Source organism: Lepidochelys kempii, chromosome 7, assembly GCF_965140265.1.
Source record: "Lepidochelys kempii isolate rLepKem1 chromosome 7, rLepKem1.hap2, whole genome shotgun sequence".
Classification (NCBI taxonomy): domain Eukaryota; kingdom Metazoa; phylum Chordata; order Testudines; family Cheloniidae; genus Lepidochelys; species Lepidochelys kempii.
The window spans coordinates 30,003,560-30,015,500 of record NC_133262.1 but is presented as its reverse complement, the minus strand read 5'-3'; the positions used below and the strand labels follow the sequence as shown (position 1 = coordinate 30,015,500).

General features: G+C 53.4%; 1 protein-coding gene across 1 annotated transcript; it reads right to left on the bottom strand.

Moving 5' to 3' along the window:
- Positions 1-2,038: 2,038 nt before the first annotated feature.
- Positions 2,039-9,718, bottom strand: NPAS4 (neuronal PAS domain protein 4). Its single transcript, XM_073354827.1, has 8 exons — positions 9,544-9,718; positions 9,001-9,149; positions 8,451-8,553; positions 7,788-8,037; positions 6,993-7,102; positions 6,756-6,894; positions 4,994-6,270; positions 2,039-3,761 (listed from the first exon to the last, which is right to left on the bottom strand). The coding sequence occupies exons 1-8, from the start codon at positions 9,716-9,718 to the stop codon at positions 3,733-3,735; spliced, it is 2,232 nt and encodes a 743-aa protein (XP_073210928.1). The 3' UTR covers positions 2,039-3,732.
- Positions 9,719-11,941: the final 2,223 nt, after the last annotated feature.

The following is an 11,941-nucleotide window of genomic DNA, read 5'->3' as shown; positions in this document are numbered from 1 at the left end:
CATAACACAAGAACTAGGGGTCACCAAGTGAAATGAATAGACAGCAGGTTTAAAACAAACAAAAGGAAGTATTTCTTCACACAATGCACAGTCAACCTGTGGAACTCCTTGCCAGAGGATGTTGTGAAGGCCAAGACTATAACAGGATTCAAAAAAGAACTAGATAAGTTCATGGAGAATAGGTCTATCAACGGCTATTAGCCAGGATGGGCAGGGATGGTGTCCCTAGCCTCTGTTTGCCAGAATCTGGGAATGGGTGACAGGGGATGGATAACTTGATGATTACCTGTTCTGTTCATTCCCTCTGGGGCACCTGGCACTGGCTGCTGTCAGAAGACAGGATACTGGACTAGATGGACCTTTGGTCTGACCCAGTATGGCCGTTCTTATGTTCTCTGTGACTGGGCTAATTTTCTTTTTCCCGTTAGAGGCTACCAATAACCGAGCATCTAGGAGATGATGAGAGCTTAATTCTTCATTTCTTCTTGTGTGGCCATTTCCACTAGGAGGAGTATTACCAAACAATCACTTGGTAATAAATACGGGCCTGGACTGATTTTAACCACACAACCTATCTGCCAGGTATCTGCACTGGGGAGGAGGGCTGAACGAGTCCCAGGTGGATCTGGACCCGTTACCTCTTAAAGGGGCCAGTCAGCTGGTGACAACATCCCAGAAAAAGATTTGCCTTTTCCAAAACAGCTTCATGTTGTTGGCTCGTATTTAATTTGTGATCCACTATCACCCCCTGATCCTCTTCCGTAGTACCGCTGCCTAGCCGGTGAGTCCCATGGTGTATCTGTGCCTTTGCTTTTCCTGCCTACGTGCCATACTTTGTACTTGCCTTTGCTGAATTTCCTCTTGTTGATTTCAGACCAATTCTCCAACTTCTCAAGATCATTCTAATTCTAATCTTGTCCTTGCAGTGCTGGCAGCCCCTCCCAGCAACTTTTATCAGCATACTCTCCACGTCACCAGCCAAGTCATTCATTACAATTTTGAACAGTACTAAACCCAAGACAGACCCCTGAGGGCTCTGACTTGATATGGCCTCGCAGTCTGACTGTAAACCATCAAGAATTACCCTTTGAGTATGCTCTTTCAACCAGTTGTTCACCTGTCTGATAGGAATCTCATCTAGACCATATTGCCCTAGTTTGCTTATGGGAATGTCAGTGGGGATTAACTCTTTACTAACATTCAGATATAGCAGGTCTACTGTTTTTCCCACATCCACTAGGCCAGTTGTACAGCTCCTGCACTCTACCCCAGAGGCAGCTGCATCTGGGTGCTATGCGATGAGTCTCTATAGAAAGAGCTCCCACACCCCACCCTAGGGGCAGTCGCATTTCAGCACCAGGCAAGGGATCCCTGTATAATCAGCCCCCCCACCTCATCCCAGGAGCAGCTACATCTCAGTGCCAGATGAGGGAATCCCGATATAAACAGTTCCTGTGCTCCACTCCAGAGGTAGCTGTATCACCACAGCCACGGGTTAGCAATCCCCCATCCAATCTGTGTGCAGAGAGCGGGGGCCCTAGTTCACTAACCTGCCACTAGGGCACCCTGCCCTTGGTGCTGCTGACATGGGGGCTGATGTACAGCAGAACACATCTGGTTTCACCCTGCAGGGGGCAGCAGCGCTGCTAAGATGAGGGAAGGGCCAGGAGGTCTTGGTCACCACTATGCCATGCCCTGTAGCAGAGACCCAGGAAATCCTTGCTCAGGCTCACAGGATATGGGGATACCTGGCACAATAGGGGCCCTGATCTCAGGGTCTGTGCAATGCTCAGCACCATGGGGGCTCTGGGCTCAGTTGGGGTTTGTGCAGTATCTGGCCCAATAGGGCCCTGATCTCAATCGGGGTCTGTCCAGAGCCTGGTGCAACGGGATCCCCAATCTTGGTGAGTGTCTGTGTAGCTCCTGGCACAATGGGGGCCCCTGATCTCAAATGCAGCCTCACGATACAATTACTAACCCTCTCCCAAGGAGATAGCTTAAGAAATGCTCCACGTCATTTTTGTTAATTTCAGTTTTATTACAAAGATTTTGGCATTACAAATGCACTCACAGCGACACACACCGAAGAACGACTCCACGTTGTCCATGACCTGGTGCACAATGATCCGTATATATAATATAGAGATATATGTACAGCGATGGACACAATGATCTTTTTTGTTTTAAAAAAAGAAATCCCGTCGTTTTCCTGTACAAATATACATGTGTCTTACAATACTCCACATTTCGGCAATGTGCGAATTGGTAAAGAGTTAGAGGATTCAATCCTGATACTTGAGCGTAGACAACTCTACGGTTAGCGACAATGGCGCCTCTCTGGGCGTCACATCTTAACATTTGTTTATTTGTTATTTTTATCAACACCCCAAAAAGAAAGGAAAGGGGGGAAAAACCCCCATGGATCCTGATGTCTTACAGCTTATCCCTGTCATGGCACAGAGACTGCGCCCAACTCAGGATCCCACTCTGGAGAAGTTAGAAAATCATTCTTGTGGTTTTTTTTAAAAAAATTAAAGATCTATATATATTTATATCTATAAACATTTCTGTTCTACATTGGTATATTTCACCCTGCCCTGCCCACCCTAAGTGGGGGAGAGGGGTTTTTTTTGGTGCCAGGAATCATTCCGAGTAGCTCATTCTGGTGACAATGTTAAGCTCCGATCTGGAAGATGCTTGCAGTGGATTATTCCAGACAGGGTGAGTTAACATTCATGGGTGAAATTTCAAAATGAAACAACAATTAAAATGACTCCTGCTAAACAACTATCTCAGTCAATGCTGAGAGTCTCAAAGCTGGACCAGGGGCTGGAATGTCAGTCCCTTAGGGTAATGAATTCTTAGGCTCAGATCCTGTCTGACATGGATAACACAGGCTAGAGAATTTCACCCCATTACCCAAGCACGGAGTCCAGTGATTGGTGGTCAGGCTAGAGAGAGTCACCCAATCTGGGTTTACAGCCCACATGATGGAGAGTCCATCACATCCCCAGGCCATTTGTCAATCACCCTCCCCACTTAAACATTTGCCTTTTGTTCATTGCTCAGCTGCCCCTGTGCAAGAGACTGTGATCAAGCCAGCTTTGACAGTCCCAGCCTAGAATCCCAGCAGAAGTCTCCCGGTGAAATGGACGTAGCCACAAACACTGTATTTTGCCCAAAAGCTCTGAGAAAAATCAGAGCTGGGCCAGTTGAATCTAGGGATTTTTTTTTTGAGTCAGGAACAGAAATGCAATTGCCAAAAAATGCCTGAACAGCCATGGGCCCTTACTGCGGTAGGTTAGATACCACCTACGCCCACCATTCTCGAGGGGTGGGGAGGCCAAAGCCAGGCACCCCTGTGCCTTGTTCCAACACTGGGTTGAATGCACGTGGGGGTGCAGGCCTTGGGGAGAGGTGACTGTACTATTTCTTATTAAATTACATACATATACTCACTACGAGTGAATACAGTTCTATGTGTAAAGCCACGTACAATGGTCCTTTCAAGAGCTCTGGTTGGCAACTCTAGCTTCGACAGCACAATGGTGGTCGTTTTGGGGGGGGGGTATAAAAATGCTAGTTCTTCGCCCAAAGCTCACCCCAGGGACGCCCAGCCTGGCCCCCACTCCGGATGTGCACGGAGTCAGGTCTCAGCTCGAGTATAGGTGGAAGAAGCTCCTCAAAATATGACAATATGCCATACTTGGTGAAGTAAGTCACAGACTTATTTCAGAACGAAGGGTCACTTTCGCTTCCATCTGTAGGGAGACACAAAGCAAAGGGGGTGGGGAGTTAGAGGGAACGGGGCATCCCAGCCAGCTCCCACCACAAAGCCAGACCATGGTCTCCCCAACCTCTGTCAGGCATGACTGAGCTAGGACCAGCCCCCTCATGGATCTCCACTAGAGGGCGACCTGCTCCACAATGTTCCTCCCAGGCTAGCTACCTGGGAGAGGTTATTCTCCTCTACGTTCACAGAGGGGGAAACTCACACATGCAGCATGATAGGGTCAGGAGTAGAACCCAAGAGTCCTGATCCTATACTCTAACCACTAGTCCAGGTTCACTCAGTACTGGGAACAGAAACCAAAAGTCCTGGCTCCTCGGTTCCCTGCTCTAATCCACTAGATCCCACTCCCCTCCCGAGCTGGGATACATGAGGTGTCCCCTCGCTCCCAGCCTCCTGCTCTAACCGCTGGTCCCCTCCGAGCTGGGATAGAACCCAGGAGTCCTGGCTCCCAGCCTCCTGTTCTAACTGCTGGTCCCCTCCGAGCTGGGATAGAACCCAGGAGTCCTGGCTCCCAGCCTCCTGCTCTAACCCACTAGAGTCAGACCCTGACTCTCTCAATCCCTTGCCAGTTGCTCATGTGCTGTCCCCAAGTGGAAGCACCATTTTGCAATGCTGGCCTTGAGATGAATGCCACAGGCTGGTGCTCAGGACACCTGGGTTCAGTTCCCAGCTCCACCACTGCCTCCCCATGTGACATTGGGCAAGTCACTGACTCTTTCTGGGCCTCAGTTTCCATCTGTAAAATGGGGAGGATAATCCCGCCTATGTCTAGAGCTTGTGATCTCGGTGGGACAGGGACTGCATCTGTGCAGTGCCCAGGCTGACAGAGACCCTGATCTCGGTCAGGGTTGGTGCAGTGCCTGGCGTGACGGGGCCCTCTACCTCAGCCTAGCTGCCTTTACATAGTGCCCTGGCAGCAGCCTTGGAAATGGTCACACAGCTGAACTGGAGCCATGGGACGTGTAACCGGGGAGGGACAGGTTACATTTTGGAGGGCAGGGGGCAGCATGCACGTGCCTTAACTGGTGGCAGATGTGCTGCAGTGCAGGGTTGGCCCCCTGGAAGAGTGATGTGCCCCATGGTGGGGGCAAATGGGTGGCCAGCAGGGGATCCCTACAGTCCATATCCACGCAGCCTGAATTCCTGCACTGACCCGGTCCCTTCCCCCCGCCCCCACCTGGCACTGCCTCTGCCCCTTACCTTCATGGAAGCTGTCTTGCAGGTGGCTCTGGAGTTGATACAACTCATCTAACCCATCACAGGGCGACCTTGAGGCACATGCCTCAAAGACTGTTTCATAGGAGGCCAGTTCTTCCAGAAAGCACTGCTCTTCTGGAGACAGGTCCGTGGAGGGCGAGGGAGCCAAGGTCCCACTGCCGCTCTCTTCGGCGTCCAAGCTTAGTGGACTACTGACGTTCCCACCACAGAAGTGGTGGTGGAGGGGGCAGCGAACACCGGTGCCACCCTTCTCGAACAGAGAGGTGGACAGGTCCTGGAGAAGGTTCTCCACGGTGTCCTCTTCCAGGAGGCTCTCCTCTGGGCAGGAGAGGAAGGAGAAGTCAATGCTCCTCCAGCTCTTGAGGGGCTGGAAGTCCAGGCAGGGGCTGGGCATGCCAGCTGGCAGGGAGGAGCTGCGGCTGACCTGGCCTTGCTTTGCCTGGAGGGAGAGCTCCGTGGAGTGGAAGGAGCTGAAGTCTTCAGCCAAGCAGCTGATTTGCCTGGCCAGCAGGTCAATCTCAGTCTTTTCTTTTTCAGAATATCTGAAGAAGGTCTGTTTGATGGGCGAGGCCTCCGGGGTGAGCACCCCCTCAGGCACCATGGGCACATCAATATAGAGGGGGGCTCTGACCTCCGGCAGCGTCATGATGGTGCAATCCCCATTACCGGGGCTGTCAGGAGTGGGCGGCAACTTCTCATAGAGAGCACTGCAGTTCTCCGGAGGGTAGAGGAGCTCAGAGGAAGTGGTGGTGGTGGAAGTGGTGGTGGGAGGGGAGGTGGCTGTGTTGGGAGGGTAGGACTCCTGGGTCCCAAACATGAAGGTGCAGCCCTGGTGGGGCGTGTAGGGAGGCGTGCAGACAAAGTCCTTGCCGGAGCCACTTGGGTTGTCCCTCCGGAAGGCCGGCTCGTAGGCAGTGGGGAAGAACACATAGCTGAACTCAGTGTCTTTGCCTGGCTGTCCCAGGGTGGAGCTGGGGGCCTCCTCCATGGAGGAGAGATTGCCCAGCTCCATGGTCATCGATGCTCCCTCGTGGCTCAGGCTGGCGCCCTCTGCATACTCCAGGCTGGCGAAATCGAAGGAGGGCACTGGGGCAGCACCGGTGGGTGTGCCGGACAGGGGCGTGAAGACCTGGTCGGGGCTGGAGAGCTGCGCCGGGGACAGCAGCCCCTCAGAGCAGGGCGGCGCGGCGCTTAGCACGTAGGCCACCTGCGGCTCCTCTGAGGCCAGCTGCTGACGCAGGCACCAGGCTTCCGAGTCACTGGGGACCAAAGGGAGGCAGGGTTAGTGCTGGAGCTGGCAGGAGTGACCCCCCCCCCAGCCCCAGGGCTCTCAAATACACCCGCCTATTGCACCACGGACACAAAGACCAGGCTCTGGACAGGGAGTCAGGATGTCTGGGTTCTATTCCTAGCCCCTGACCTTGGGCAGACCCCTCCCCCTCTGTGGGCCTCAGTTTTCCCTCACACCATCTGTCTATTTAGACTGTGAGCTCTTTGGGGCCGGGACCATCTCTCGTGCTGGGTCTGTGCAGCGTGCAGCACAATGGGGCCCTGATCTCTGCAGGAGCTATGCAACACCCAGTTCAATGGGATCCCCGACCCTGCCTTGGGCTCCTGAATTCTAGCCCAAACCAAATCAGGGCCTGATCCCAGAAGCTACTGAGCGCCCAGGCCTCTCAGTGAGGGGAACGCTGTCTGGCTCGGGGCTCCGTAACCCAGGAAGAGGCTGGTTGCATGCAGTTACCTGATGATGTAGTTCTGGCAGGTGATGGGGATCTCAGTGCTCTCCATGCATGCCAGGGAGTAGATCCAAACCCAGCTGACACCATTCTTGGTCTGGAGTCGGACGACCATTTCCACCTGTGGCTCACCAGCATTGCCCACTGCAGGGGAAGAAAGAGGGCAGGGGGTTAGTGTCATGGATCCTGTGGAGCCCAGCCCAGCCCTCAGTAGCTCGGGGTGGAGAGGAGGAGATACTCACACAGGCGGCAGTGCTGGGCTGAGGCATGGCTCAGGTCCTCTGGGTGCATCAGGCTGTACCACGACCGGCATAGGAGCTCACTCTTCTCAAAGCCCAGATGAAAGATCACACTGCAGGGGAGCCAAGCAGAGGAGACCATTGAGCACTCACGGGGAGCGGAAAACAACCCACAGAGCAGCACCGAGCTGGGGCCCAGAACACCTGGGTTCTACTTCCGGCACTTGGAAGGGAGTGGGGGGGGGTCTAGTGGGTTAGAGGTGGAGACGGGACTCCTGGTTCTCCTCCCAGCTCTGCCACTCAACTTGGGCCAGTCATAGGATCATAGAATATCAGGGTTGGAAGGGACCTCAGGCGGTCATCTAGTCCAACAATCCCCAATTTTTGCCCCAAATCTCTAAATGGCCCCCTCAAGGATTGAACTCACAACCCTGGGTTTAGCAGACCAATGCTCAAACCACTGAGCTATCCCTCCCCCAAAGTCCTTCCCACTCTTGCTGCCCTTGTTTCCCCTCCTTATGTTTGAACAGAGGAAGCAGGGATTGTCTTTCATTCTGCATCTGTGGAGCTCCTGACATGATCAGGGACCGTGGTTCATAGACTCAGCCCAGGGGCCCATGTAGCCTGGTGCCCCAACTTTTACAGATGCCCAGAGCAGGGTTCATGGCACCCCACAGAGATGGGGTAACCACTCCCTGATTTTCTTCCTAACCCTTTCACGCAACTCCTTATGCCCTAAATCAGGACATGCCAGAAGGTCCCTTCTCCCCCTGTGCTGAAGGCTGAGCCCCTCCTCACCTCTCTGAGATGTCCAGGATGGCCAGGTCCTTGCTGTGCCGGCTCTCGAAGGAGGCCAGGAAGAGTGAATTGTGGCTGAGCCGTGGCTTGGGCTCTAGCGGGGTGCAGAAGGCCATGAAGACAGGGTTGGTGGACCAGTAGGAGCCGGGTGGTGGCTGATGGAAGCGGCCCCGGATTAGGACCAGCTTGTTCCCCGCGCTCTGGCGCCGCACAGTCTTGGAGGTGTTGAAATGGCACCGGAACAAGCGGTCTGGAAATCAGCAAGGGGAGAAGATGGTGAGTGTGTGGGGCAAACGTAGGGAGTCTTGGCATGCAGGGAGGGAGCTCACAGAAGAACTTAATGCACTGGGAAGTGTCAACTCTAGGAATATTAGATTAGTACAGGAGTGAATCTATCCTCCCATGCCCATCTCTAGCTATCCACCCAGCTTTGTATAAGCCCGTCCACCCACCCATCTCTCCCTCTCATATTTCCATAGTATCTGAGCTCTCTCTCATTTCTATGTCCATTTGAATACTCTGTATAGATGTCTCTACCCTCTGTCCCTCCTTGGCCAGCTGCTCAGATCCTCCGCTCTGCTCTTTCTCAGTTTTCATGCTCTTCCCAAGTGGCATCGCATGCAGAATGATTTCAACGCAAGCCCCAATCACACAAGGACCCACCTGTATCAGTTGGGGAGGGCAGCGCCAGCTGATTCCTCATCACAAAGTGGTCGGTGGGGTCAATGATGTCGTAAATACTGTCTCCTTGGGCTACCAGGTCCACCTGGGGGGTGAGGTAATAGCGAGATGTTAGCTCACACTGTCATGCAACACAAGGAACAGGCTGCTCGGAGCTGAAGCCCAAGGGTTGGCAACACACATCATTGTGCCAGGATTTCTGTGTGGTCATATAACACAGATCGACATTTGCCAGGGAGCTGTGTTTTTATGCTTCACAAGCTATCAGTGTCTATGTTAGAAACACTGCTTAACAACAGGCACAGGGGAAATACACAGTGAGATCCTCACTGGTTAACTCTAGAAATAGCCATCATCTCTCTCTTTCTCTCTCTCTCTCTCTCTCTCTCTGTCTCTGTCTCCACATGCATCCCTCTAGCTATCCACCCACCCCAATACACATACCCCCTCTCCCCCAGCTCTGTAGTATGTACAGGAGCGGGAGAGTCGGTGGTAGATAGCCCGGCCACCGGCTCGCCGCCGGAGCCCTTACCATCGAATGGCCCAGGTGCTCTGCTACGTTCTCCGAGACGTAGATCAGCTTCCCTTCGCCGGTGAACGCCAGGAGGAAGCCTGGGAGCGTCTGCACGAACTCTTCCAGGTCCTGGGATGACAGCAGGCTCTCCAGCCCTCCCAGGGCACCTGTTGTGGAAGAGGAGCGGGAGTCAGGATCCAAAGCCCTTTCGATGCATCGCAGCCCGGCCGCACCATGGACAGCGACCCGCAGCAGCCTGCCGCTTCAGAGCCACGGACAGCGACTCCACCGCCACCCGGGCAGCACCGTGGACAGCGACCGGGACTCAGTGCCCCTAGGCCATGTAGCTTCAGCACCACGGACAGTGCCACGAGCCTTTCACCCCTACCCCGCCCCCTTGGCTGGAGGCGCCCCATAGGCGGACACCCACCAGGCACTGGTGTCTAACAGGTGTCCGTCCGGGCACACTGGCTCCTCACTTCTCCCTGCCCAGTGCCAGCCAGGCAACGCGTCTCCCTCGCTCACTCTCTCTCTCTCCCTCTCTCTCTCGGTGCTGGTTACCTTTGGCGAAGAAGATGGACTTGCGGGTGTAGATACAGGCCAGCGACATGATGTGCAGGTAGGAGAGCCGGACTTTGTCCCCTTCCGGGATGGGCAGCAGCTCCTTGAGATTGCGGATCTCGGCGTTGATCTGGTCCCGCCGCGCCTTGGAGGCGCCCTTGGTGGAGCGGTACATCTGGGCTTCTCCACGCTCGGCCCTTGCCGGCGGTCGGTCGGTCCGTCTGGCTGGCTGTGTGGCTCCCAGATTCCTGCCGGCAGATCTGGTTGAGAGCCTCAGCCTGCATCCCGGCTTTTATAGGCTGCTGGGAGTGTGGGCACTGGCATGGTAAGGAAAGTGGGGCGGGAAGATTTGCTCAGATCAATGGAGGGACATGGCTGGGAAGCTGCTCCCCCCTCCCCTCTACCCCCTCCTTCTATGTGCTGGGGGAGCCACACGTCACCCTCTCCTCAGTGACGTGATCAAATGAGGGAGGGGGAGTGGAGGAGGCAGAAACACACTGCACCGAATTAGGAGAAAAGCAGCTAGAGGAGAGACTTGACTGTTGGAATCACACCTAGCTCCAGGCTAAGCCTGCCCTGCTCCTTCCCAGAGTCCAACCCTAACTCTTACACTGACTTCTTGGTGAAGTATTCTGTAGGGGAATCTAATTTAATCCTATCTATCCATCCATCCATCCCCCCTCCATCTATCTACCACTTTCTCCTTCCATCCACCCCCTTCCACCTATCTACCCCTCTATCCTTCCATCCCTCTTCCTTCTATCTACCCCTCTATCCATCCACCCCTTCCACTTATCTGTCCCAGTATCCCTCCATCCCTCTTCCATCTATCTACCCCTCTATAAATCCACCCCTTCCATCCTTCCATCCCCCTTCCATCTATCTACTCCTCTATCCATTCACCCCTTCCACTTATCTGTCCCAGTATCCCTCCATCCCTCTTCCATCTATCTACGCCACTATAAATCCACCCCTTCTATCTATCTACCCCCTACATCCATCCATCCACCCTTTCCACTTATCTATCCCAGTATCCCTCCATCCCTCTTCCATCTATCTACGCCACTATAAATCCACCCCTTCTATCTATCTACCCCCTACATCCATCCATCCATCCATCCATCCATCCATCCACCCTTTCCACTTATCTATCCCAGTATCCCTCCATCCCTCTTCCATCTATCTACGCCACTATAAATCCACCCCTTCTACCTATCTATCCATCCATCCATCCATCCATCCATCCATCCATCCATCCATCCATCCATCCATCCATCCATCCATCCATCCATCCACCCTTTCCACTTATCTATCCCAGTATCCCTCCATCCCTCTTCCATCTATCTACCTCTCTATAAATCCACCCCTTCCATCCTTCCATCCCCCTTCCATCCACCCCTTCCATCTATCTACTCCTCTATCCATTCACCCCTTCCACTTATCTGTCCCAGTATCCCTCCATCCCTCTTCCATCTATCTACGCCACTATAAATCCACCCCTTCTATCTATCTACCCCCTACATCCATCCATCCACCCTTTCCACTTATCTATCCCAGTATCCCTCCATCCCTCTTCCATCTATCTACGCCACTATAAATCCACCCCTTCTATCTATCTACCCCCTACATCCATCCATCCATCCATCCATCCACCCTTTCCACTTATCTATCCCAGTATCCCTCCATCCCTCTTCCATCTATCTACGCCACTATAAATCCACCCCTTCTATCTATCTACCCCCTACATCCATCCATCCATCCACCCTTTCCACTTATCTATCCCAGTATCCCTCCATCCCTCTTCCATCTATCTACGCCACTATAAATCCACCCTTCTACCTATCTACCCCCTACATCCATCCATCCATCCATCCATCCATCCATCCATCCATCCATCCATCCATCCATCCATCCATCCACCCTTTCCACTTATCTATCCCAGTATCCCTCCATCCCTCTTCCATCTATCTACCTCTCTATAAATCCACCCCTTCCATCCTTCCATCCCCCTTCCATCCACCCCTTCCATCTATCTACTCCTCTATCCATTCACCCCTTCCATTTATCTATCCCAGTATCCCTCCATCCCTCTTCCATCTATCTACCCCTCTATAAATCCACCCCTTCCATCCACCTACCCCTCTATCCATCCATCCATCCCCCTTCCATCTATCTACCCCCTATCCATCCACCCCTTCCACCTATCTATCCCTCTATCCCTCTTCCATCTATCTACCCCTCTATATATCCTCTCCCCTTCCATCTATCTACATAAGAATGGCCATACTGGGTCAGACCAAAGGTCCATCTATCCCAGTATCCTGTCCTCTGACAGGGGCCAATGCCAGGTTCCCCAGAGAGAATTAACAGAACAGGTAATCATCAAGTCATCCATTCC

What these genes read in the sequence shown, in the direction of transcription:
- NPAS4 (XM_073354827.1), bottom strand. Translation starts at nt 9,718, where the DNA reads ATGTACCGCTCCACCAAGGGCGCCTCCAAGGCGCGGCGGGACCAGATC. An exon ending in GCCCTCCCCAACTGATACAG is followed by an intron (nt 8,038 to 8,450) that starts GTGGGTCCTTGT and finishes GCTGATTTCCAG; the next exon opens with ACCGCTTGTTCCGGTGCCAT. An exon ending in AGCCCAGCACTGCCGCCTGT is followed by an intron (nt 6,895 to 6,992) that starts GTGAGTATCTCC and finishes CTTCCCCTGCAG; the next exon opens with TGGGCAATGCTGGTGAGCCA.